The sequence below is a fragment of the Cygnus olor genome, chromosome 1 (genome assembly GCF_009769625.2).
Source record: "Cygnus olor isolate bCygOlo1 chromosome 1, bCygOlo1.pri.v2, whole genome shotgun sequence".
NCBI lineage: Eukaryota > Metazoa > Chordata > Aves > Anseriformes > Anatidae > Cygnus > Cygnus olor.
This window is the reverse complement of record NC_049169.1, coordinates 99440844-99468218: the sequence shown is the minus strand read 5'-3', so window position 1 is coordinate 99468218 and position 27375 is coordinate 99440844. Positions and strand designations below refer to the sequence as shown.

Sequence of the window (27375 nt, the reverse complement as noted above, 5' to 3'; positions counted from 1 at the left end):
GACCTTTGATTGGATGTGATTATACCTCCAGTGATCCAGGATGTGTGGCAGAAGGTGTGTGAGCTATGTGCATCAACTTAGATCTTCAAAGATACCTGGGGAGCAAACTGCCTCAGATCTGGGCCTCAGCCTGCTACTCAAAACATCTAGAATTACTCAAACTCTGATGGCAAGGTCTGAATGAGGTAAGTGTTGAGCTTTAGTAGTCAATATTTTCATAGCTTCTAAACTGATCAGCTGTTCCCACAGCTAGCTTAATGCCCCCAAATAACAGTGATATATTTGCACCATTTGAATCCCATGAACCAAGCTCTAAAAACCAACTTAAAGTGTTGGTTGAAGCTTTTGTGCAAAAGCTAAATTATGATTGCTGAAATCAAATTCTATCACCTCTGAAAAATATAATGAAAACAGCTCTAGAAGTGGTTCATTTTCAGCATAGCCTTTTATTACACAGAAATTCTCGCACTTCTTGGTGGCATAGCTCTGTCTTTTTCTAATGCTGTCTAAACATCATTAGACCAGAAGGCAGACTTCAATATCATTTCATTAATTTTCTGTCCTGGAAAGCAATAGTTGGGTTGCAAAATCATATATATATATATATATATTCATATAAATCTTGCGAATGTTAGACTTTTGTATAAGAGGAAACCAGACAAGTTGTACTTCATTGATGCATGCTGGTAGTAATGGCACTCAAGGTTTACTGACAGGAGTTTGCAGTTAAAAGTAACTAATTCATCACGGCTTTCTTTAAGATGCTATTGCTTAGTTTTTGTAGGATTTTGTGGGATGATGAAGAAAAGCAAAGATAATTCAAGGCAAATGGAAGAATATACATTCACCAAAAAACCTTTCTGTTGGCATTTAACATACATTTTAAAGAAAGCTAAGAAATTCTGGTTTGTTTCATTTTACTCACAGTCTTACTTTGTAGTTACTGATGACAGGCAGTCAAAATGACTTTCGGATGTTTGCGTAGATTTGCATGTACTCCAAATACATCAGCGCTGGACAGATTTAGAGTTTAGACACCACAGCCGGCACATTGGGCCAAACTGCTGAGCTCAGCTGGTTATGTCAAATCTCTCCACATTATTCTCAAATGCTGACTAGTCCCTCTCTCAGAAATCACTAGATACAAAATAAACACCGCAGATCTCATGAACACTGGCTCAGGTGGGTCATTACGTTGGGAATATGGCCAGGTTTTATCTAAATATTGTACCTGCTCAACTGACGGCCTTAGCATCTTGCATCCCTGGCACAGTAAATGTTTTGCTTTGCCTGACGTAATGAGATCAAGAGAGATGGGAGAAGGCCTCATTTTACATTCTGACTGATGTTAGTGTGAATTAATGAATTTGGGTGATGGGAATTAATGCTTATGCTATTTGTTAACTAAGAAAAGTGCTAATTAGAAATCCTTTTTGACTTGATCTCCGTAAAGTCCTGCTGTGTTCTATTTGTTTAAAGCTTACTGAACCCATATATGTAGGTGGTCATGGCAGAAGCTGCATTATGTTAATGATAAGATGTTACTGTTTGTTCTTTGAAACTGTTATTTATTAGAAAATACCTGTCAGTAGTGAGCGGAGTTTTTACATTAAATCAGTCATTAAAAGGTATCTGAGAGGCTTTCAGGGAAGTTAAACTATTTTATTGTTTAAACAATATTTTGTTACTTAACTTCCTTAAAATTACATAATTTACTCTTTGAATAAAGAATTAGTTTTCTGAGAATATTTAACTAAAACTGCTCTCCTTCAAATAGCTAAAAGAAATACAGAAATTCTGACAGAATGTTGTTTTTGCTGTCATTTACAGAAATAAAGAACAAATTCTTTCTACTTCCCCTACTGTTGAGACTCACTAAAATCTTGCACATAGGATAAATAAGAAGACTTGGAGGAGTGCAGGAAATTGTCTTTTGGGGGTTACTTTGCAAAACTGCACTGCATTCATCCAGTGAAGGTGAAGAATAATATTCTATTACAGGTAATTCCACAAAGGTAAACCACCTTTCATAATTTTCATCTTTCACTTAACTCAGCTGTAGGGGTGTAAGGTGAGGCCCTGGCATGCAGATATTGCTTTTAGCCTGTTCATCTCTGACACCTGCTTTTCACTGAGTTTTTCTGAGTAATACCTAGGGCCACAGCACTTGTAAGGGACACTACACAAGTTCAGAGCTAGATTCTGATGCCCTCAGGATGCCCATATTATTTGATTTCCTACAGGCTGGCTGGCCAAATTCTAGATTGCCAGCTCACTATGTACAGCAGCATCTAGCCTTCCCGTAGTCTTTTATTTCAAACAGAATTACAGAACCAGTGGTCTGGAAGTGACCTTAAAGATAGTTCCAACACCCCTGCCTTGGGCAGGGACATCTTTCACTAGGCCAGGTTGCCCAAAGCCCCATCCGATCGAGCCTTGAACACTTCCAGGCATTGGGCATCCACAACTCTCTAGGCAACCCACTCCACCACCCCAATAATAAATGATTTCTTCCTAATGTCTAATCTAAATCTACCCTCTTTTGCTTTAAAACCATTATCCCTTGTCCTATCACTACACTTTGTGATGAAGAGTCCCTCCCCAGCTTTCCTGCTGGCCACCTTTAGGCACTGGAAGGCCACTAGAGGGTCTCCCTGGAGCTGAACATCCCCAGCTCTCTCATTCTGTCTTTGTAGGAGAGGTGCTCCAAACCTCTGATTGTCCTCGTGGCCCTCCTCTGAAACCCCTCTAACAGGCCCATGTCTTTCATATTCTTTTATTTCATATCACCCAGAAGATGGTGGTGATCAGTCACTTAAGAATGTGCTAGGGAGGAGGCATTCCAGGGCAGGTGATGAGGGAGACAACCACATCTACATAAATACTTTTGTTGGAACACTGTGCCAAGATCTCTTGCACTACGGTGCTTGGCAGATGGGTAACAGATCACACAGACCAGCCACATCTAGAACCAAGGATTGGCAGGAGAGAGGTGATGGTGCTTTGAACATCAAAGGGATGTTCCTTTGCTGGCAGGTGCTGGCTTTGAGTCTTGGTGGTGCCACAGTCTGCTGACGCAGGCAGAGGTCTGGGCTGGAAGTGGGGGGAAATTTCAGGGGATCAGGGTACTGCTTGATTTTTGGAGATGCAGAATGAAGAAAACATGTGAAGCAGAAATGGTGCAGGAGGGAAAAAGAGAAGCACAGGACGCAGTTGTGGTCTGAGGTAAGGAGAATATAGGTATGCTTCGGGTTTAAGGAAGAGTAAAGGATTTAGTGGATGATAAATTAAGACCCGATAGTATTTTGGAATACAGTCATAGGACTGGCAAGTTTAATCATTACTGTTCTATAAAGCAGATTTTAGGCACAAGTGTGACAGAGAGAGAAAGGTGCCAAAATAGGGCAGGAAATAGATATTATTTTGTGTATTTCTTTCCAAAATCTAATCATTGAACTAGATCCACTGAGGCATGCATGTGCTCAGGGAAAAGGGTTGGAAAGAAAGGAGGGGGAATTAAAATTGAAGGAACAGTTTCAGAATAAATCACACTGCTGTAATTTAATTATTCTACAATTGGACATTACCCTCAGAAAATTCACAGTTAAAAACCATCCAAATATGAATTCACAGAATTAGGACATCAAAGTCAAAGAATTATGATCCTAGCTATTTAGTTACTGCAATTCCAGTTCAGACTGCATAGATTGTTAGAACTAATGTCTTCTCCTTTAAAAAATAAACAAACAAACCCACCATGTCTTTCCACCACTTATTATCAATACTTTCAGTGCAAGCTCTGGCATGGATCTTAGGTCTGTTTACCCTCCATGGTGTTAATGTTTGTTTTCAGTGGATTAGAAACAGTTTTATTTTTGCACCAGTAAGAGTATAATGTTTCAAATTCCATTTATTTAGACTTCGCTTTGTTTGGCTGTTGAGAAAGGTTAGCGGTTTGTGCTCAGCACTACTGTGTAAGATTCCCTTTCTTGACAGTGGTAGGAGTGCTACAGAAGCAGATCAGAATGGTCAACTCTCTAACCTTAGGGAAAATACTGCTTTTATGCCAGAAGAAAGTATGCAATGATAAAGGATTTGAAAGTGCAGAAGGATGGGGTTGTAGAGGGCATGGGGACTTTGGCTTTCTCCAAGAGTGGGCAAATGTTTTCTTTGAATTTACTTCTTCAAGGAGAAAAATAAAAACCTCATGATTTGTTTTGGAAGATGCAGGAATAAGGCCTGAGATATCAGAAATTGGACTTTTTTTTGCTGACTGGCAACACTGAATTGATTCCAAAATCCAGTTACCGAGAGACAGTGGAACTACAATACCAAATGCAGGGAGAGTCTTTCTTTAAAGAGACTGTTGCACAGCATCCAGCTGGAATTTGGAAGTCATTTTACAGACAGATGATAATGGATTTCATTTTGAGCTTTGCCAGGAATCCCTATATCATTGGCTACAGAGGGGAAAAAGCATTCTCCTTGCACATGCATACACGTGGGAGAGACTAGGCTATGAAAGCATCTTTTCTGAAATTAAATGCAGGGCCTTGTAAGGTTTGGTTTGTTGTTGGTGGTTTTTTTTTTTGTTTTTTCTTGTCAGTAAAATGAAGTTGGTGGAGGCTTTTAAATGTAAGCTTATTTGTATATATAAAGGAAGTTTGATTTGTTCTGCATGTTATATTATTGATAAACAACAGAGGCTACATACATTTGTAACTCAGCTTGACGGAAAATATGAGTGAAGAAAAAACAATGGCTGGCCACCAACACCAAATGCTAGAGCCTGGGGGAGAGGAGAACATAAACAGCTTCCTTTGATTTTGGCCACATTATTAGATGGACAGGCTTAAGCAGCATATTTACAGGTTATGTCTTGATAAGCACATGCAGTGGCTTCAATTCAGAGGAGAGACCTTGCCACTTGGCCAATAGATTTGACTCCGGGCTGAATTGTACTGTCTCTACATTTAAGTGCCTCCTTTCTCTCTAACCACTCCTGCATGATCTTACAGTTCAGCATCATCTAGCACCTCCTACGTGGTTGTATTATGAAGGCCTGTTACAGTCTGAGGAAGGTTTTATTGTTTATTGTTTATTTTACAGGGTTTATTTTATTGTTTCATTATGGTTAGAACTCATCCATTAAGAAATGAGTGACTTTTGTTGCCAGAAATATCATAAGCCTGCTATGCCACACTCAGAAAGGGACTGTGCTAATATATTTATGCTCAACTTTTGTCCCTTTCAGGGCACATTGTTAACTAAACTGCACTGATAATTCACTGATGTAGAAATAAGCTTTATAGGTCCTGACGCCAAAACATATTACTTGGTCTACATCCACAAGGCCAATGTAGTCCATGTGGGAAGCTTTATGCAAATTGTATAAACAAATTTAGAGACTGAGAAACAAATTGCAAGGAAGCATTTGGCGGCCAGAGCAGCAAATGTAGGCAAAGACCTCCTACATCCAACTTGATACGTGAAATTTCAGGGAGGCTGGGGAAACACATGCCATAACTGCCAAATCTGTGTAATTTGTGAGATGGTTGTGTCCTGGGGGGTTGCAAACTTCAAGAAAAACTGTTCCCAGCCTGGTTGCTACAGCCCTATGAAACTGAAAAGGAAAGCGACATGAGTTTTATGTTCTTCCCCCTCTTCATTTCTGAGGGGAAGAAAAACAAAAAACAAACAAAAAAAAACACGAAGTGTTCTCAAGAAAAAAAAAATAATAATACCTTGCTTCTTTTAGAAATGTAAGGAATATGAAGGACTGTTTTCCTTAGCAGTGCTGAAGGCCATGTTAGCTGTTCTATACTGCCTTCTGGAAAGTTTTCCAAAACGGAAACAGTTTTCTGAAGCCGTAATTCAGGAAGCCTCGCTGTTTAAGAAACATCTAAATCGTAGGAAAGCAATATAAAGTAATTAAGTGTGTTCTTAACAACTTCAGCAAAGAACACTCTTTGCTGACTTGTCAGCTGAAGGAGAGAAGTTGATGGTTCTTACTGAAAAGATCATTTTTGCAAAATATTGGTCAAGCATTTAAAATAAGCACTTAAAAACATATATATATATATAAACAAAACAAAAACAAAAAAAAGATGCATGTTTAAAATTAATTCCCCTCTCAGTTGATCAGACTTTAAGTATGTAAGATCCAAAACCTCTACTAGTTCTTCAGTCAATTGTAGTCTTTCAGGAAATATCAAGTAGAGAAGACATGATTTTTACAACTAGTAATATCTTTTCACTCTTCACCCTTTACTGGAGAGCAAGTTAGAGCAAATGTTCTTTAAATCACACTACAGTAAAAGGCAAATAGTGTTTCTTCCTCCTGAAGGATGTAAGTACTATACGTACTTCCCTTCTATATTATTAAAAGGAAAGATCTCTTCTATATTATTATTAAATATGTGGGCACAGGAATGTTACTGTGTCTAGCTACACTGCAGTATTAACCTGCACATTTTCTTACCCTATTGTGCAAATTGAGAATATAGGAAGTAGTTAACTCCTCTCCCAGGAAAATGCAACTTGCCTTGTACTTACACACAGCATTATTTAGAATTGCAAGTTTATTGTAAAGTCACAGCTTTGGTTACTCCACTGTCATTTGTTCATGTATTTATATTTGTTTTTTTAATAAGACAGAAAATGAAAAGGTGACTTGAAAATTTTAAGGTTGCCACTGAAAATTTCATCATAAATATTCCTGTCATACAAAAAGTCATTACAGATTTGCCCATTAACTCTTGCACTAATAGCAGAACCAATTTCTCTATGTAGAAATGGCAGTTTTACATCTGTGCATTCCTTTTTAGCAAGTATACCAAACCACGTATAGTCACTCTGGATCGTTATTTTGCGTATTACTTTCATTCTTGGTTTATAAGTATAGTTGAATTACATTCAGTTTTGCTAATACAAGATTTAAGATTTCAGTAACTTCATCTCTGTTATCAGAAGGAAGCTGGAGGTTTTCAGATGGCTTGGCGACAACTGGGCGTTTTGCAGTCTGCATGACTTGGAGGGAACAAAAGCCATAGTTTCCCAATATTTTTGATTTGTTGTTTTTGTCTGTTGGAGGATTTAACCAAGAGGGTTTCAATGATCTGGTTTATAGCTTGGCCTACAAGCATCTTTGGCAGCACAACTTAATGGACAGGGACAAGCAGCCAAACAGGAGACATCTTTAGCTGACTTCATTAGTGGAGAACCTATTTTAGAACAATACACTAGGGCCCTTTGTAACAAGGAATAAATATGATTTCCTTCTCTCTTTTGTTCGGGAGAGTGGTGGAGGTCGTTTTAAATGACCTGGTAAGCTCCCAGTGATCAGCTGTCCTGCTTCAGCTTGACTTGCTATTTGCTACAGCATCCAACAACAATAAACAGCAAGTTAGCTAGATGTGTTTAGTAAGACGATAAGCAGCAAAACAAAACAATTTCCTTTAACTAATCCTTATTCATACAAGCAAACACACAATAGATAAAACCAGGCCAATTCATGATTCTCACAGCTATTGTTCATGTTCTCCGAGCTGTTTGTGACTTTTCTGTCTTTTAGCCTTCCAACAACCCTGAGCTTACAGATCCAGGTGTGGGCACAGCAAGCAGTGCTTCTAAGCAGTCCTCATCTCTCACTGACATCATAGTGGTGTGTATTTCCAGCCGTACCGTCAGGAGCTGGGTGCAGAACCCTCCAGTCAGTCATCCTGAATCTCACATCCAACCCTGAAAACCGAGCCATAAAAAGGCAGGACAGTTAATAGTAAAGGCATTTGGCAACGTTATCTGTGTGTTCTGCCCCATACCTCTGTCCTGTCCTGCTGTATTAACAGCTGTTCCTAGCCTGATCCTCCTTCCCCATACTCTCTCAATACACCTCAGCAGGCACAGTCTGCATATCCAAGACCTTAATGAAGAACAAGGGTATGGTGAAAATGTCACAATCCCTGTTTCTGTGAACAATTGCAGTCTGATTTTTTTTTTCCTGGACAACAAAAGAAAACTTCAAAAAGAGAAAAATGGACATCAGCCAAGAAATGGGGTGGGGAAAATGTTTATGGATGTTGGCAAATCTACTGTGCAGCTTTCCCATGTTATAAACTACATCATTGTCTACAAACCCGGGCAAGATACACTTCTGCAAACTAAGGATGATACAAGACTTGTATCTTATGTTCCTTATAAACCCGAATTCCTATTTCTCCACTAAAAGCATGTAATTAAAGGTGTTTTATAAAGCACATACATGAGGTCAGTATCATCCTAGAATAAAATTCAGACTAAAGGAGTAATGGACTGCACAGCATGGCTGGAAGACTCCTGCGAAGTTAAAGGATTTGGAGGCTCCGAGCAATGCTGGTCGGTACAACCGGGTGGGGGAAGGGCACCATGTGGTTTGGGGTATTTTCACCAAATGTTAAATCACACAGAATATTTCACTCGTCTCCAGTGTGAGATCACGACATGACTCCTCTGTAATGAATTCTTTATCTTGGCAGCCCTCCTGCTTTCTCCCAACTGTGCCTCCCTCTCTCCCCTTCTGGTGCCGGCGCAGGCACATCTGGCAGCACTCGGGGTGTGATGTGGCGCTGGGGTCTGCCTCGCCGCCCTCACCTGCAGGCTCCAGCACCGCTGCCGGGGCCAGCCCCGTGTCCCCAACCCGCCACGGCCCCGCTTCCAACCCGGGAACCCCCGAGGGCCCGAGCCGCGGCCCGGGCGTGGGGCGGGCGGGTGCCGGTCGCCAGGGCGACGCGTGAGGCCTGCGCCCGCTGCCGGCACCGCCATGGGCCCCAAGCGGCCGAAGGCCGCCGCCGCTGCCGCCTCTGCGGGGCCCGCGGCGAAGAGCTGGGAGGCCGCGCTGGTGGCCGCCGCCCTGGAGGAGGTGAAGGAGGCGCCGAGGGGGACCCGGGGCAGCCCTGCCGGGGCGAGGGGCGCTGGGGCGGGCTGGGGGTCATAGAGGGGCTCTCCCCCCACACCGGTGCCCTAAGGAGGAGCAGCAGCAGCAGCAGCAGCCGCCGCCGCCCTCGCTCTCGCTCTCGCCCTCCCCTCGGCGGGGTGGGTGCCAAGTTTCGGCTGGGAGGGAGCTTTTTATAAACTGCTGAACAACGGGGTTTGATGGAGGTGCTGACACAGCATTAACTCCAGCGTTGAAAATGCGAGGCTGTAATTTTCCTGCCTCGGTGTGTGCAGCTTAAAGGCGCTTTTTTTTTTTCCCCCCTTCTTTTTAACAGCGTGTGAGGATCTGAAGGCATATTTGGGTTTCCAGGTTCTATGTAAGCAATGTAATTCTAATAAATCTTGACTCACGAGAAAGAATTTGATTTCAAAATAGCGTAGCAGTTTCGCAAACAATAATATTTATCTAGCATGTGTTTACCTAGCACCACTTCTGTAAGTGAGACAAATGACTTCCATGGCTCCCTTGTTTGTTGGGTGCCTGTTGTGCCTTACTCGAAAACCAAGGGTATTTTTTCCTGTTGTGGTGGGTTTTTTGGTTTGTTTGTTTTTAATGCACTAGTTCTAGTAATTATGAAGATTTCCGTATGCAGGAGGCAGTTTTTCAGTTGACCAATCATCTTTCCAAAAACACCACAGATGTCCAAAAGTACTTCCTTGGATTTATTTTTTGTTTTGTAGTCACAATATCATACAAGTTTAGCCAAACAAAATCACAATTTGCGGTAAGTGCTGCTCAGCTAAGGCTGTTGTTTCCCATTTTTCCCCCAGAATGTGCTTTTTCAGTAGAGTTCAAAAGCGCTCGAGTCCTTTCTTGCTAGCAAACCCCTTCCCTGCCCTAGGAGAACCTCCCTGAAGCATTGGGGGTGAGTGGAGGTCCAATCTCCATCACCTACTCAGTTCCTGGCTTTTTTCCTGGGCTTGCTAGCAAGGTGCCAATTAGTGATATTTTGTTTTTATGGTGGTGTTTATTAAGGCTGTGGATATTGTCCAGTGAATTCACTGAACAAAGTGCTTTGTTTACTCTGCTGCTTCTATATGTAATTTATTACATTTGTTAAACGCAAACCATTATATTGAAGTATTTTAAAAGGTAAGAAATAAATGTTCGAAATATAGGAAATGCCAGAATTAGGATTATTCAAGACCACACATTGAGGCAGATGGAAAGAAAATGTTGAATATGTTCACTGAATGGGGCAAGAATACTGTAGGAAAAAAAGTTTGTGATCGCCTAATTAAAGTTTATCATAATGCCTATACCCAGCGGGGCTTAATTAAGGTTCTTTGGCTCCTTAATTCTGGTATTGTCGATCCGTTTTATGTTCCAATTAAACTAATTCCACTTTCTCTGTCTTGCTGCTAGCAGGCAGAGCCTCGGGGTCAGTTTGAGCTCAGGCTTCTGTGATGCTGGGCAACTGCTAAAAATTCTTACTGCATGAAGAATTCATGTTCAGCTCTGATAGTCATGGGCAGGGGCATACAGGGTGCAAAACTGTCAAATACCTGCAGATCTCTTCTGGGCATCATGGTTCATCAAGTATGGCCAAACGTGGCAATACTTAATATAAATAAACATGCTGTGTAAAAGCACACCTTTGCAACAGTATGTCTGTGCTGCCAAATTTTAGTTCCTTCCTCTTGAACATGGAGAAAACTGAATTTCTTAAGTACTTAATCTTATAGGGTTTTTAATCAAAGGATAAAAATGATCTTTCAAATCAAACCGCATTCTGCAAATAGTCTAACCACATTATCTCCTTCCTCCGCCTTCCTCAGTAAATATATAGCATACATAATTTAAGCTTGAATATATAAACTGAAAGCAGCCTGTAACACAGAGTGTTGAGCTACTTTAATTATACGTGTCACCAGCTGCACTGTACAAAATTATTTCTTACATTGTGTGTGATATACCGTATGAATCTGAATTTATTTGGGAGATGACAAGAACTCCTATCAATTAAAGACATTTCTCTCCTGGTAAATCATGTTTAATGAATTTTAAAATCTTTTACTTTTATCAGTTTAGATAATATTTTTTCCTATTAGTGGAGTCAAAGGGAATTTACTAGAACTGGTTTTATTTGTACCAGATAGGCTGAGCAATGAAATTTCCCATTTTAATGTGTGTTTATGACTTACCATATTTTATTAGTCTGATCTATGAAAAGGAGTCATTTTACCAGTGGTGTTAACATTTTATGGAAGGGTATGCTAACTAAAATATGATTTAAATGGTATTTACTAACCAAATAATGGCTTTTACTTAAACACACTGTGAAAACTGGCAAACAGACAACATAAAAACATGTACAGAGGAAATACGGATTTTGGAGAGCCTCACATTATAGTTTATATGCACCTTTTGTGTCTAACGTGCTGTGCAGAAGAACATACAGCTGCAAGATGTGTTTGTTTTCAGATATTTATAAAGGTATTTTGATTGGGTTCACTGCAAAATTAAATTACAAAATATAAACTAAGATGCTTAGTTTGAACCTTTGTGTGCTTTAAGTCACTAAATATACTTGCTAAGTGAAATTCTGGGCAAATACAGCCCTGATAATTGAAGTAATTGTTATCTATTATATGTCCTTATTAGCAACTGTAATTAAGCATGGCAACTGGAAGCCACGTTCTGCTCTGGTTCCCCATATGTGCTGTTTCTGTCACTTCATGTGCATTTTAGGGCCTGAAGATTGAACTGAAAGTAAACCTTGTATAAAACCATTCAAAATGTTCTGAATTGGATGACTCCACTTTCATTACTCTTCATACTGCTTCCTCTCTGGAGAGGAATTAGGTATTCAATTGAATTGTAATACTCTGTAACCTGCAGGGATAATACAGCAAAAGTTCAGGCCCCCAAAACCAGAAGCCAGTAGTAATATGGTCATGTGTCAGTCAAGAGGTAATGAAAGTGGACTTGGAGGTTTCTTAATGCTGGTGCTCTACACAGTCACTACATGAGGGCTGCAAAATGGCTGATGAGCAACCTTTTCCAGTAAAGCCTGCTGGACTTGCTGATTTACAAGCTCCCTCATTGTTGAAAGCAAAGAATGCTAGAGGGGATGTTTTCCTAGGTGTTCATAAATCTTTAATAAATCTCACTATTTCTAAGGCTTTACTTAAAAATCGGGAGATTAAAGAACTCTTGCCTTTTGATGCTGAAGTGTTTGGAGTTTAAGTTTTCAAATGTTTCTCTTCAGCCATTACACTTATATTTGAAACTAAGGTGTAAAGAAATGAGCCTACTAGTTGTGGCCCTTGGAAGAAAAATAAAATACCAGAAGAATAAGTGACAATGAAAAATGACAGATACTCAGATTTCCTGGAAATGGGGATGAGATGACTGCGTGATGCTTTTCCTAGCAAAAGAGATCTAGAAACTAGTACTGCAAATGTAGTCAATATATCTGATTTGTTAAAATGTCTTCTCTAGAACAGCTGCTCATCTGTGTCTAGGAAATGAAGCAGAAAGTACAAGACAGATTTAAAAAGGAAAGAAAATTCTGTGAGCTGCATCTTCTTTCTTCTTCAGCATGGATGGAAGTTAGAGATTTTTTGACATAGCTTTATTATTCCAATAGTACCGTGACAAATAAGATATGTATACTATGTGTACTGATTTTTAACAGGTTGAAAAAAAACACAGTTGAGGCTTGAGACTCAGAGCAGGTAGTGCTTCTGCTTTCTCCCAGTGGCAGCCTCCCTAGGCTGTTTACATGCTTTTCCTCTAGTTACCTGCATGGTTTTCTCTGTCCTGTTCTTTAAGCTGGGAACCTCATTTAAGGTAGCCTTAGGGTCACTAATCTATCCCCCATCAGATCCTTTCTTAGGTCTCACTTCTACAAAAACATTTGAAAGAATTAAACTAAGTAGAGGAACAGTTGTATATTGAGGGAGAAAATGTTTTTAAAGTAACCATATACATTTTACTACTTTTCCTTCTCATTTTTATGTTGTGATTTTAGGTGGTGAGCTGTAGAAGCAGGGTCTGTTTCTTCTCTATCCTTTCAGTGCCTTGAACATTAAGGATACTGTTACAGTATTGATAACATAAGGACGATGTTGCAAAAATAATAGATTTTAAAGTCAGAAAAAAAGCAGTCACTTTAACACCTTAAACTATATACTAATGCTGCATGTTCTCTGTCCTCATTGACTCCAGTTACTGATCTGAATGTTCAGCTTTTCTGAAAAATGAGCTTCAAAAACAGTCAGAGTAGAAATGGATGACATGCTGTTAGTGACTGGGAATTCTAGATCATTATTCCCCGCCAAAGTGTGTGTAGCTATTTCTGGCATTTATCTAGCTCCAATTTCCAGGTATTGCACCTTTTGCATAAAAGGCATATATATTTGATTCATAGAGGGATAGGATAACATTGCTTAATACTGTTTAAATTTTTACACAAAAGACTTTGTATCATGTTGCATATACTTCTTTAGAATTGTTAGGTGGATTTTCACTACCAGTTATCTTTTAGATGTTGATTCCTGTATTTTATTTTAATGTATTAGCCAGCGTTTGGCCAATGCTATAAGTACTCTCATAGCTGTTGTGTGGAGAAGCTCTAGCAGGTTGTTTATTTGAAGCAGAGAATTAGCAGAAGGAAAAAGAGGTGCCACGCTGGTGTCAAGGGCATATCTTTTGCTGAATCCCGAGAATGTTAGTTGGATAAATCCTAAGTGTTTTCAAAAATCATTTTTTCACAAGCAGGACTTACCCTGATGTTTTGCTTCGGTGTTACAGGGTGCTGTGAAGGTGGCCAATACAGTGGAAACCTGGAAAATTCACTCCGTTGCTTCTGGTGCCTTCCCTGGGAATGCAGAAGTGTTGCAAAAGAGAAAGTCTCATTACTCAAACATAATTCTGAAAGTTCATGGGAAAATATTACAGGTGCTAGGAATTTAACAAGAAATGTAAGGGTGGAGAAAGGTGGAAATGGGGTCAGATAACGAAACTTAGGGACTAGCTGGACAAGGAACTGAGGAAAAGATGATGCTAGGGGTGCAAGTAAAGGATGTGTGAAGGATTCGGAGAAGTTATGGCACTCTGACAAGGAGCAGGGAGTGGAAATGGAAGGAGAAATGAGCTAGCAACCATTGTGAGCAAGGGGTGGAAAGGTCAAGAAGAGACAGGTCTCTGAGGAAGACAGGTTTCACAGACATCGTTGTTGCAGGTTGTTAACCAGTCCTAAGCAGGTGTAATTTGTGGGCACAGAGACACCAGCATGTTCTAAGGAGGAACTAAAGAAGTCATAAGGTAGAGGTTTTAGGACTCTGACGGAGATTTCTTCACATATCCAAAGAACTGGAGGAAGTTGTAGGAACAGGCTCTGTTGCTGCTGTACCATGCCTCACCACGAATCTGGGCTAAAGCCTAACATTCCTGAGTATGGCGCACTTTCTGTGCTGTCACTGTGTGTCTGTGACACTTACTGGGCCCCATGCTTCTCTTTTGGTGGCTCACACTGAAGAGGACATTCTGGTGTACCTGTTGCTCCATTAATTCACCTAGTATGTGGATGTTCTGAAAGCTCTAGCTTTTCTCACAAGCTATGGGAATACCAGGATGCCACCACATGGGGGCCTTTTGATCTCTACATTTTGCAATTCCAAAAGCCTAAGAAATAATACATTTGCACACAAATATGGACATCCAAGTGCCTTGTTCAAAGAATAGTAAATTTTGAGTCAAACTCTTGGCAGCTATACGATGACAACTTTAACTTGAATTCAGATTAACTGTAGCTCCTGTACACGTGTTTTGATAGTGATGTTGGAATACCAAGCTCTTTCAGAATACTTTGCACCAGCAGCTATCTTGGCAACTTTAGGCAGGGTGAGCTATCATTATTCCCCAACTTTGTAGAAAAGGGAAAAAAGAAATTCAGTTTACCTGGTACAGTCCCCATGTGGGCTGTTGTCAGAGCATTGCCAGCAGCGCTGCTGCTGCCATTTCTCCTGTGAGCAGTGTCCTCTGCCTCAGAGCAGCCAGACACTCTTGTGGCTTTCATAGTGTTTGCGTGGTCTTAACACGTCAGTGGTGTGCTTGCACTCTCCTGCATTTTGCAACATTAAATTCTGAAGATGTATCTTGTGCTATTATAGAACATGGAGGAGGCAGGTGGTCTTTCCCACTTTTTTGTTTCTCTGAATATACTGTGGTTAAAAAGAGGGGCACTTTTGTATAATCATGTTATGCCATGTTTAAATGACATGTTTTGTTACCTGAAGAGTGTGATAAAACATTGCAAGCGTTTACTAGTTTGAAACTTATGTCATGTCAACTGTCACTTTCTCCCATCTCAAGTCATCAGTTTGTCAAATTGCAAACATTTAGGGTAGGATTTTTTTTTCAAGATATGAAAAGGATCAAATGAGGAAGGATGTTTTAAAACTGGAAAAAGATAAATTTCTCCTGTCAGCACTTCCATCTAACTTTTTTTTGAAGGGTCCTTTCCCTCACTTTACCATAAACTCAAGCTTTTTTCCTCTTTTCTGCAAGCATGCGCATATACATTTTACATGATATATGCATATGAAATTATTTCCATCAAAATCCTAAAGTTACCAACCTTTCTTAAATTTGTCTTTAAAATCTTTCCCTGCCATGATGCGCACTGATTGGCATGTGAGTCTGCTTAGGTTGGTCCTGGTTAGTGTGACAATGCCCTGGGACCACCTGGATCTCACTGAAACTCTTTCCATGTTGACCTTTGTTAAGTTTTATTGATATCCTTGCAGTTTACACATGCACACATTGAATTTCATAGTAAAAAAAAAAAAAAAAAAGAAAAGAATATGGTGCATCCTGAAGAGTGGAAAGTGCAACCCTTAGAAGTGCTTCTGGTTCAGGTGTCAGTGATGCTGATAGAGAAAACTGGAGAGAGAAGATGTGGATGTGCTGAAGATTGCCACTTTTAAAGGGATTCCAGTAGGTTAAAGAAGTGGAGAAGAAGAGTAACCAACCGTTTAAATTACATCATTTTAAAACTTTTGTGGATGTATATCCATAAGTAACTTGTTACAATCTTCTCTTGCTGTGCATTTCTTTTATGCTGAAAATAAATTTTTCTTCTTAAAAATGCATGTGTATTTTCCTGCAGATGTTTGCAAGCTGCTAGTGTTTTTTATTTGTTGATATTGTCATGAAATATAACTTGCCATAGATACAAATTTTTTCTTGTTTCAGAACACTTACTGAAAGCATGTAAGAATGATAGCATGAGTAAATATAACCTCATAAAACATAGTACAAACAATGCTACAATTAGAAATTAGAAAATAGTTCTGGGTTGAAAGTTGTTTTTTTTTTCTAGAGCAAAGAATGACAACAGTATAAATACATACGTTTAAAATTCTATTTCTTGTTTGTTTACCAAAATGTGAAAACCTTTAAAAGTTATTTTATCTTTGTGTGATGCTAATGCAACCTTTGCCCGTGAGGAGGTTTTATAGAGTGTTTCTAGGCATTTGTGTTTTCTACAGCATAATGCTGCCACCTGATGGAAGAAAGAAGAGGGACAAAGCTGTACATGATTGTTTCGATTGTATAGTTAATTTCAGTGTGATTCATATGTTAATGTTGAATATGTCTTAAAGGGAGTAATTATCTCTACAGGCTTACTCCTTGAAACTGCAGAGAAGTGTTTTGTGTGCTCGTGTTCTAATGCATTAAATATTTTATTTTGGAAATAGGATGACTGGAAGCCTAGCATCGCTTTTGTGGTTGGGACCAAAATTGAGGATGAAATCCACACAACAGCCTTGTCTCTTGCTGTGCAGGTGCCACAACGGAAGCTCTTCAGCGTGGTGACGCGTGAAGATATCTTCAGACAGGTATTCCAAGAAAGGAACTTTTAATAACAAACCAAACCCTATTTAAATTCTCTGTGGAAGTTTTAAAAATTACACTAATTCATTAGAAAATGGAAGAAGAAAAGCTTACTTAAGCTGGTGTGCCCCTTGCAAACAGTGGGTTTTTTTACAGACTTTTCTTCAAGATGCTGGTCATCAAAGCTCTCTCCCTAAGGTACATAGGTACTTTAAGATGATTCCTTAACAATTTGGAGTGTGACTGTAGTATTTAGTGAAAAAGAATAACTAGTAAAATAATTTGTTTAATTTTAAAATCGACTCACGGTATAATACCTTATTTCCTTACAGATCACAGAATCTGGAAGTCAAAAGGGAAAAAAGGTTAAGGATGTGCCTGTGTTCTATGAGGTAGGTTGAGACGTATTTTAGAGTCAGAGCTCTTTTACATTGTGCTAATTAGAGCTGTGTAATTATGTTATGCATACCAGAGTAAATGCAGTTCTACCTGGTAAAAGCACTGACCCATGTGGATACCTAAAATTCTTTTTTCTCATGATAACAACACAGTTCCATTGGACTACTAATTATGTGAGAATCAAGATGTCTTTCTATGGATCTGAGTTGTATTAAGTTGAGAATATGTTACATGGTCATATTTTGATGGCGTTGTTACAAATTACAGAAAAATAATTAGACTCTGCCCTCCCAGATGTTCACTGTTATTTAGAGACTTGTACCTTCCTTCGTTTACAGGCATGCGGTCCCATAAATGAAATACCATCTCCATGTGCTATCTCCATTACAATCTCAGACCGATGTTAAATTCTAACATGGTTCATCTAGTGGGGTATGTCAGCTGGATTGAGAATCATGCTTAGTACAAATAGGACTTCCTTCTCCCTACCTTGTTAATGTTTTACATACAGCTTGTGAGAGGTTATAAAATTCTGTGATTAATTAGAAGATTGTTTAAAATTTTCTCAGGTAAAGTTTTATGGCCCTACAGACCTGGAAAATAAAGAATTTTGGATCCCTCTAAAAAGATTGTGTTTGCATTTTAGTTCTGAAATGACTAATAAACTTTTAATATGTCTCAGGTTTTGGCGGACTTTATAACAGGTCTTTTTAGTTGAAGTCTGTTTTTCAGTATTGCCAGACTACTATCTGAACAAGTCCCTTTGGAATTATTTACCACTGACATGACTGTGAATTTTATGCAATTAACCCTCTTCATTTAGGACTAGCCTCCCAGGCAAACTCACCCTTATATTACCTGGGACGTAAAACCCCTTCAGTCCTACTGACAGAAAGATTTTGAAGTCTGGTTCTAAGCAGAAGCTTTGCGTGATACCTGTATTTAATTACTAAGAGCAATTTTCCTTGTGAAGTGGATACTTATTAAATTCCAGCTGTCAGTGCTGTGTCTCATTAGCTACTTACTTTACTCCTCAAAGACATTTTTTTTCCTCCTCTCCTTTAACAGAGAATATAAAATGCCTGTTCTGACCTTTTGCTTGGACTCAGTTTCCGTTCTGGCTGTAGCAAATTAAAAGATTGATCATGTCACTACAAGCATTAAGATTCTGCCTCTCTGGGTAGAAATTTGCTCCTGAGTGTTCATTTAAAGCCCAAGTGCAGTTTGTGCATTCAAAACTTTTGCTACAGTAAGGATAAACAAATAAGAGGCTAGAACAGAACATAGAGTGGGAAATGTTCTTCCAAGAGGAACATTTTTGTCCTTTCTGCATACAGTTCTCTGTTTGGGGACTTGACACACCGGGATTTCCACAAGTGCATATTTGTTTCTAGTGGGACAGTAAATAAGATTATTGAACCTATAATGATCTTTGAACATATGAAGTATACATGTGTATGAATTTGGGACTGATGACATGGATAGCAATGTGGTTATTAGTAGTATTAATAGTAACATTATTACCCATGCTATAGCTCTTGCACATTGAATTTACTCAAATGTGGGGTATTTTAATAAATTTCAGTGCAGCAGTCTGCGGTGCCTGCTGTAAGAAACATTAACAAACTATATTGCAGGCTAGTTATGTATTATATTAAAGTAATGCCTTTTGTCTATTATAAATTATTTTCATTCAGGGCTTTTAACGTCTTACTGTGTTCAATTTCACATCACTCTTACTGTACAAATTGAAGAGGATAATGGCAGGGTTTATGAATGTATAGTTAAAAGATTTCCGTATCTGGGACAATTTGGTGTCTAACTGTTTTTCTGTCTCTTAAGTGACTTGTTGAGGAGTAGGAGTCCTGATCTGTAATTTTGTGCTAATTCCAACACTTAATTAAATCATGTTAAGTTGAGTTTCTCATAAAGACACCATGGAAATGATTTTTTTTTTCTTGTATGTGCAAAGGAAAATGTTAAGTTTCCTGAAAAAAAGCAACAAATTTAATAGTGAATCAGGTTGATTTATCATGTACTGTTTTTCTAACAGACAAGACCTAAGGCTGCAGTATGTTTGAATAAATTATGTGTATTATATATCACGGAATCATAGAATGGCTTGGATTGGAAGGGACCTTAAAGATCACCTAGTTCCAACCCCCCTGCCATAGGCAGGGATGCCACCCACTAGACCAGGTTGGCCAAGGCCCCATCCAGCCTGGCCTTGAACACCTCCAGGGATGGGGCATCCACAGCTTCTCTGGGCAAAAGAGAATATATGCATATTATATTATTATATATTATTACATATACCTTGCATAAATATATATATGTATATGCATACTTATATATATATATATGTACACATATATTCTGTTGTTTATGTACCTGGTTTTTGTGTCCATTTTCTATTAGAGTTGGTCATGTTATGTGTAATTAAGATGCTTTACCACTACTAAATATGAAACAGTTTGTCAGTTACCATACTTTGAACTTCGAAAATCTATTCAAGCCTAAAATTTCCACACTAGTTTATTCATCAAAATGTTTTGTTTTGTTTTGTTTTTCTGGAAAATTCTGTTGAGATCGAGTTCGGGGGCTGTGTAGATGGAAAGATTTTTTTTTCCTTGCAGCAGTTTCTTTTCCAGTTTTGTTGAACTCATTGATACTGGGTTAGGAAAGTTGTCTTGACGTTACTCAGGAAATTTTGAGAAGGATTCTTGTCACATACTCAGAAGGGAATAAGCTGGAGCTATGGAGCAGTACCATGGTGAGAAAAAATTGTGAAAGAAGATGGAGCCTCATGCTGCCCCTTCATGTGAGAAGACTGGAAGTAGATAGCCAGGTTTGCTGCAAATAAACAATTAAGTAATGGATGTGGCCATGAGAGAGAGGGGCGTGGAAAGGAGAGAGACGTGGAACAATTTTGTGGTTCTCTCAGGCAAGCTGAGATGCTTGAGACAAAGGGTCATGGAAAGATGAAATAGGCACAAGTGGTAGAGACCAGAGCAGTTTTGTTTGGATGTGAATCTCAGAATGCTATCTTCAGAATGAGCGCCTGTGCTTGTGAAGCCAGCAAAATTGAAGTCTCGTAACAACAGCATCCTTTTGCACACTGCTTCGACTCATCTCCAGGACAAGCCAGACTGTGAATCCTGTGTAACCAAAAAGGTTGATTCCAATTAAAAATATTAATCTTTATTCCACTACATGTGAAAAAAAATATTATATTAATTCTGCTTTCTTGCAACAGAATTGTTAGTTGTCAAACTGAGAAATACTGTCAAATAGGGGGACAAACACAAATCCTGACCCATTCGCAGGATCATAGAATGGTTTGGATTGTAAGGGACCTTAGAGATCATCTAGTTCCAAACCCGCTGACATGGGCAGGGACACCTCTCACCAGACCAGGTTGCTCAAAGTCCCATCTAACATGGCGTCAAACAGTTCCAGGGATGGGGCATCCACAACTTCTCTGGGCAACCTGTTCCAGTGCTTCACCACTCTCATAGGAAAGAATTTCTTCCTTATATCTAATCTAAACCTACCCTCTTTTAGTTTAAAGCCATGACTCCTTGTCCCATCATTACACTCCCTGACAAAGAGTCCCTCCCCAGCTTTCCTGTAGGCCCCCTTGAGGTACGGGAAGGCTGCTGTAAGGTCTCCCCGGAGCCTTTTCTTCTCCAGGCTGAACATCCCCATCTCTCTCAGCCTGTCTTTGTAGGAGAGGTGCTCCAGCCCCTTGATGATCTTTGTGGCCCTCCTCCGGACTTGTTCTTACAGGTCCATGTCCTTCTTGTGCTGGGGGTTCCGGAGCTGAAGGCAGTACTCCAAGTTGGGTCTCACAAGAACAGAACAAAGGGGGAGAATCACCTCCCTCAACCTGCTGGCCACACTTCTTTTGATGCAGCCCAGCATACAGTTGGCTTTCTGGGCTGCAAGTGCACATTGCTGGCTCATGTTGAGCTTCTCACCAACCAACATCCCCAGGTCCTTCTCCTCAGGACTGCTCTCAGTTCATTCTCTGCCCAGCCTGTATTTGGGATTGGCCCGGCCCAAATGCAGGATCTTGCAATTGGGAGAGAATGAGCTTGCATTCTCATGCTAGAATTCCATGCCACTGGAACAGATTAAATCAGCTGTAAATAAGAGTTTTTCAACTGTTAATCACTGGGTAGATAGCAAACTCGACTGATGCCTGCTGCATTTTGGTGATGGGACACAGCATGAACAGTGTGCACTGCACTCCACAAGTCCTCGCTAGACTTGTTATTCCTTGAGGACAGGTATAGGTGAATGCAAGATGGAAAATCTCTCAGGCATGGTAGAACTAATAAAAACAACATCAACAACGACAACTTAAGCCAAGAGTAACTTCATCTTCTGCTAGACTCTGTTTAGTATGCTATGGAAAAGTAGATTTTAAAGACTTTTCTGCAAGCATGTTTGAAGTAGAAAAGATGGGCAAAACCTGTGGGAAGAGTCCATTAAACAAGTGAAGTAAAGTCTGTGATAGCAACAAATCCCATAAGTTTCAGGGGGTGGTAGGAGAAGATGGTTAACTAAGTCGTTTCAATTCTTAATAACTAAGTTCAATTCTCAATAACTAAGTTGTTTCAATTCTTCTTTTTCAGTAAGAAAGGCTACTGATAAGAAAAAAATGTCAACACTGTAAGCCAAGAGTTGGATTTCTTATTAATGCAGCTGTCACCAATTTGTTTTATGTTGTGTGAAATTAGTAAATGGATAGATATGGTTGGTAGAAGAGATTATCGTAACCCATGCCACAGGTCACAGTGGTGTTTTTTCCAAAAATACTCAGCCGTGAAAGTTCGAAAATCATGATTGGGTGTTTTTTTCTAAATGATTACAAATGACTGAGAATATGTTACAGCTTAATTTCTTTACAGGAGGGACCTTTCCTGATAAAAGTTACCTATAGTTTCAGTGTAAATACATGTTTCAATATATGGCCATATTTACTAGATCAAAGAAAATCTTGCAATTAATCTTCTCAGTGTAAAAACTTTGAGATTGTGTTCAGATTGCTCCTAATTTTTTCTCTTTCTTTAGCAATGTGTAATAGACTTCTTCATATTTTTCAATTCTTTAGTAATTTCTGTGAGTCTTCTTTAAGAAACATTTACAATTCACTATTTAATTGTGGACACTAGAAGGAACTTAGTGGTTTTGTTGAATATGCATCAAATACAAGTGTAACATAATGCACATACTCTATTTGATGGCTTATTGTATGCAAGTCTGAAGATTGACTAAGTTACCTTGGCTACTGCCTTGCTCTGAGAGTGAATTTTAGACTGAGTTGTTCACTGTTGACCAGTGAGTCCTTCCCAAAGTTACCACTTCACAGGTTCTCAATCCTTTAAATTTGGTCTGTTTACTTTGTCCTAAGATACATATCTTGTAATTTAACAAAATAAATCATATTGCTTCTCACGCTATGCTGACTAAGGTAGCCAAACTGCTTTGTATGAATGAGTTTTATGCTATATTCTTTATAACTGCTATGGTTATTGTGTCTTCTGGAAACTGAGTAATTGAGGATTTTGTGTCTTCTCCTAGCTCACTTACAGTTTTTTAATAGAGTAGTTTCAACATCTTGTATGTTTCAGACCCCATAAGAAACTCACCTGTTTGATGGTGCTTCTTTGTTTATCTCTGCATTTTTAGGTCTGTCAGTTAATGAGTTTCAGTCTTTGTCACTGCTTTCTTAACCGTAGAATGCTTATTTCTAAATCAATAGTTAAATAACACAGAGGGAATTCTGTTTTTCACTATATCATTGTTAATGTTTCAACTAGAATTGCAGCCTTACCAGGGAAAGCTGTTTTGTTTGCGAAAAGACCTTTTCTTCAAAAAAAACAGAATTAAATTGATAATAACTATTTTGGAAGGTGGTCCAGGTTTCATGGAACCAAAGTTGATTGTTGTAGTGTGTGCTTTGGCAGATGTTCACTTTAGAGTCCTCTGCTTTGCATCTTTCTATTTGGTATAGGAAATACTCAAAACTTTTCTGTTACAGTATCTTTCTAATTTTTCTGAAGTTGCCTGTAATTTGTGAGGTATCTTGCAAAATATTTTAATGTTGAAATGCACATTCTGCATACCAACTTTATAGACCTAGAGTAGACTCTGATCTTAGAGTCATTTCTCACATTTTGAGTGTGGGAAGATTGTATAAAGCTCCACTGTCTGCCTACGACTTATGAAATGTTCCTTTCATTCTTTTCATTGTAAAATTCTCAACAAGATTCATCTTTGTTCAGCACTGTTCATTTTCTTAAGACTAGGATGAGCCACAATCATATCATGCAAACCATTTTTTTTAATGAGCATGATCATTAAAGTATCTTCCACAGTTTTGATAAAGAAGACTTAGTTATGACTGCAGGCAGTTCAGTTATGTGGAGAGTCTCTTGGTTGTATCTTTTCTGCTATTCACAGCCAGCTCACCCTTATATGCCCCCTTTTCATGTTCCCCATATAGAAATTGCCCAGCTTTTTCCTCTGATTTCTTCTGTCTCTCTATGTATCTTTCATGACTAACTCCTTTCTTCCTTAAATCTGAAATAATGAGTACTTGTAAATCAGGCTGTCCAAGATCTTGTTACCCATCTGATTACACTGAATTGTCTCTGATTCTGCAACCCAGAAAATCATTTTTCTCCATCATAATCATTAGCTTGCATGTCACATGCAGGAACTGTTAAGATTTAAACAGAAGAAAGTATAGGATATTGACTACAAATTGTCATATTTGGCTGAACACGGAACCTATTTGATTCTCCTGTTGGCTTGCTTCTAAATATGCACAGCAATTGATTGTCATTCAAAACCTCATTTCTATTCTACCTTCTTTTTTACAGGGAAGAAGTATCAACTCGGATACTTCAAACTTCAGGACTGGCAAAAGCAGAAAAAGTGCCAGTTTTATTGTCTTATTGAAGATCCATAACAGCCAACCCGTACTGACAGGGGTATAGAAATATCAACCTAGTTGTGCAATTTCAAAAAGCAAACCAAAGAGACTCCCCAAATTAAATCCTTCTACTTCTAAGCATAGTATGTACACTTTGCCATCAAAACGCAGTTCAGTTGACTGTTTGCACGTAAATCTTAATTAATTCATGTTTTGTACAGCTCATTTTTGAGGACTAAAAGGTTATGGATTAGAAACAGAATCTTGCATTGTTTTAAAATTATTTATAGGGTGCTTTTTTTTTCTTCTTTTACTTTTTTTTTTTCTTCCTAAGTTTGTGCTCTCAGAGTCCTTGGGAAATTGTGTAATGTTCACAGCACTTTTTGCATTAATAATAAGCTGTAGCAGGGTCAGAAGGATCCTTGGGTTTTCTAGGTGTAAGTGAAACATATTCCTCTCCTGTCACTTCCAACACAAAATACATTACCTAAGATATTAAGACTTCATGTAGGGTAGTGAAACATAGCAATGAACAAGCTGAAGTAGAGTAAACTGAATGAGTTCTGGCAGAAAACAAGGAATTTAAAGCAGTCTTACTTCAAGCATTTCTGTGAATTGTTTGTTTACTTGTTTTCTGGAATTATGTAGAATGTAGATTTGTGAAGTAAAGGTTGTTGCTGGTAAGACTATTTGAAGTGGTTTTTTTGGTGGTATCACAATGTAAAGAGAAGGTCCACTTTATATTGGAACTCAGTATGTAGTTCTTGCGTATAGGTGTTATTAATGTAGTATAAAAGTTTATACATACACATACACGTGTGTGTATGTGCAGGCACATAAGTATTCAAAGCTATGTTATTCTAATAAGTCCTCACCTCAATGGCATGAATTTCATTAAGGAATTCTGAATATTTTTTTATGTCTCTCTTCAGTTGGTCCTGAATAATTCATGCCTTTCTGTTATCTTTCTGATTGTGTCCTTTTTTTTTTTTTTTGGATGCTGCCATTTGTCTCTAACAGTACTTTCATGGAAAAAAAAATGGGACAAGGGGTATGCATTTATGTTGCCTTAAGGATATTACAGTATTTCTAGCATAGAAAAAGCAAAAGGTTTGGTTTTATTGTGTTGTTTTATGTTTGTTTGTTTTTTTAAAGTGATATAGGTAATGATACAATATCTTCAGCAAAAAAAGTGAAACAAAATTCTTAATGCTGCAGATGTAGTGCTTGTGGCTAGGGATATTTTTACCCAAGAAGGTACAAGCTGTTATGAGTTGTGCAGTGGCATCTGGAGGAGATCAAAGAGTGGTTAGTAGCCAGAATATGTGTCACTGAAGAAACAAGTTTCAGAAATAATGCTAGTTAAGAGTATTTTTAGGGAAGCCTTTTGATTTCTTGTGGAAACATATAATTAAAAGTGTATAGTTTTTGTGGGAGCATATAGATTTTTACAAAGCACCATCAGAATGGTTGGGATCAAGAGTAGCCTTTCTCAAAAGTAGAGATAGTCATTCTAAGATGCAGTCTTTCCAGTCGAAAGATGTGTCAATAGAATTCTATTTTGTAGTAAAAGTTAGTAAAATTTTGTTTTCTTTCCACTGTAGAACAAAAATTAGTTGGAAAAGTGGTTGTAAAGTGGAACAGTTCAGGGGCCAAAACTTGTCAGGTGTCATTGTTTTGTTGAGTGGGTTTGACAGTAAAAAAGAACTTTGGCAGCCTTGCTGAATGGTCAAAAGGATAGAAAGATTTCATATTATTTCCAGTTCCAGTACAGAGCAAAACAAACACTGCAGTCTTAAATGTTGTAATAGAATGGAACAGTTCTCCAGTCAGCCATTGTCCAGTGCAATTGTGTGGATGTGAGTTAAGAGAATTTTATTGCAGGAGCGCTTGGCCTTCACTCTGTATGGGTATGCAGATGCTCACAAAATGGCTAAGAACTGTCATTAAATGAGGATGCCTTTTAGTGAGGTACTGACTCCAGGGAAGGGTAGGGAACATTAAATCCTGCTGTGGGCACCATCTACTCCTTGCTTTTCATGTCTGTAGTAGCAAACACCTACCAGGTAAATAATTGTACGGAACGTAACTTGTTTTGTAAATGATCCTACTGCATGAAGTGTTATATTTAGCTTAGAGCTGTTTATTGTCTTGTCTTCTTAGGAGAGTTTAACTACTCTTCCTCTTGGGTCCAAGAATCTAGGTCAGTTTACTTAAAAGGAAGTTAAGGGGGAAAAAAAGTTAGCTTGGGTTTAGCAAGTTTCGTAATTCAGATTGGTCGACTTCCATAAGAATCATTCATATTGATATTCACAAATTGAGACCAATGTCTGCATATTGGCTGAGGTTAGATTTCCCCCTCTTTATCTCACAGGAGACCTTTACAAACAATTCAGTTTGCTCTGCTGACAACTGAATAGGGACAATTTATGGCCATGCTGAACTATTCCAAACAGAGACTATCCCACCCCAAGACACAAATCTTTGGCATCTCCAGATGAACTGCAAATATGGGGTTATCCATATCCCTCCTAGATAATTTTAAAGTATTCCAGGATTTTTGATACTCTGCTGGCTCTGGCTGGGTTGGAGGTAACTTTCTACAGAGCAACCTATATAGTGCTTTGCTCCGCACTTGTAGCTAGAACAGTATTGGTATCACACCAATGTTTTGAGTATTGCTGAGCAGTGCTAGCACTGCATCAGGGCTGTCTCTCCAACTCTTGCCCCCTAATAGGCCAGAGGGCAGGGGTGGGCAAGAGGGAGGTGGGGAGGGGACACAGCCAGGGTAGCTGACCTAAAGTAACCAAACGGATATTCCATACCATACACCGTCACACTCAGCAATAAAAATTGGGGAAGTGAAAGGAGGGGGAGGGTCTCTTGTTATGAAAGCATCTGTCTTCCCGAGCAACTACTATGTGAATTTATTGAAGCCCTGCTTCCCAAGACGAGGCTGAACATTGCTTCCTGATGGGAAGTAGAGAATAATTATTTTCTCTGTTTACCTCTGCCCAACCTTAGCTTGCTATTTACTTTCCTTTAAACTGCTCCTTGTCTCAACTCATGAGCTTTCCTTTCTTCACCATATTTTCTCCCCCATACTTCTGAGGAGGGAGAGTGAGAGAGCAGAAGAGTGTAACTTAGCTGCCCATCAGTTGTTAAATCACCACAGATACCTTGAAAATTTTACGAGAACTAGTGCTTTCAGCTA

General features: G+C 38.9%; 1 protein-coding gene across 6 annotated transcripts in view; it reads left to right on the top strand.

Annotated features, from left to right (window-relative positions):
• Window positions 1–8402: 8402 nt before the first annotated feature.
• Window positions 8403–27375, top strand: part of SPAG17 (sperm associated antigen 17) — a 116477-nt gene continuing 97504 nt past the window's right edge. For 5 of the 6 annotated variants that reach the window (XR_005823983.1, XM_040572490.1, XM_040572481.1 and 2 more), the window contains exons 1-3: window positions 8403–8896; window positions 16681–16821; window positions 17149–17208. Coding sequence is in view for 5 of the 6 variants with exons in the window: in XM_040572490.1 (XP_040428424.1) it covers window positions 8798–8896; window positions 16681–16821; window positions 17149–17208 (300 nt within the window). In the remaining variant the exon portion in view is untranslated. The remainder of the gene's footprint in view (window positions 8897–16680; window positions 16822–17148; window positions 17209–27375) is intronic. The other variant, XM_040572502.1, reaches the window with a different exon arrangement.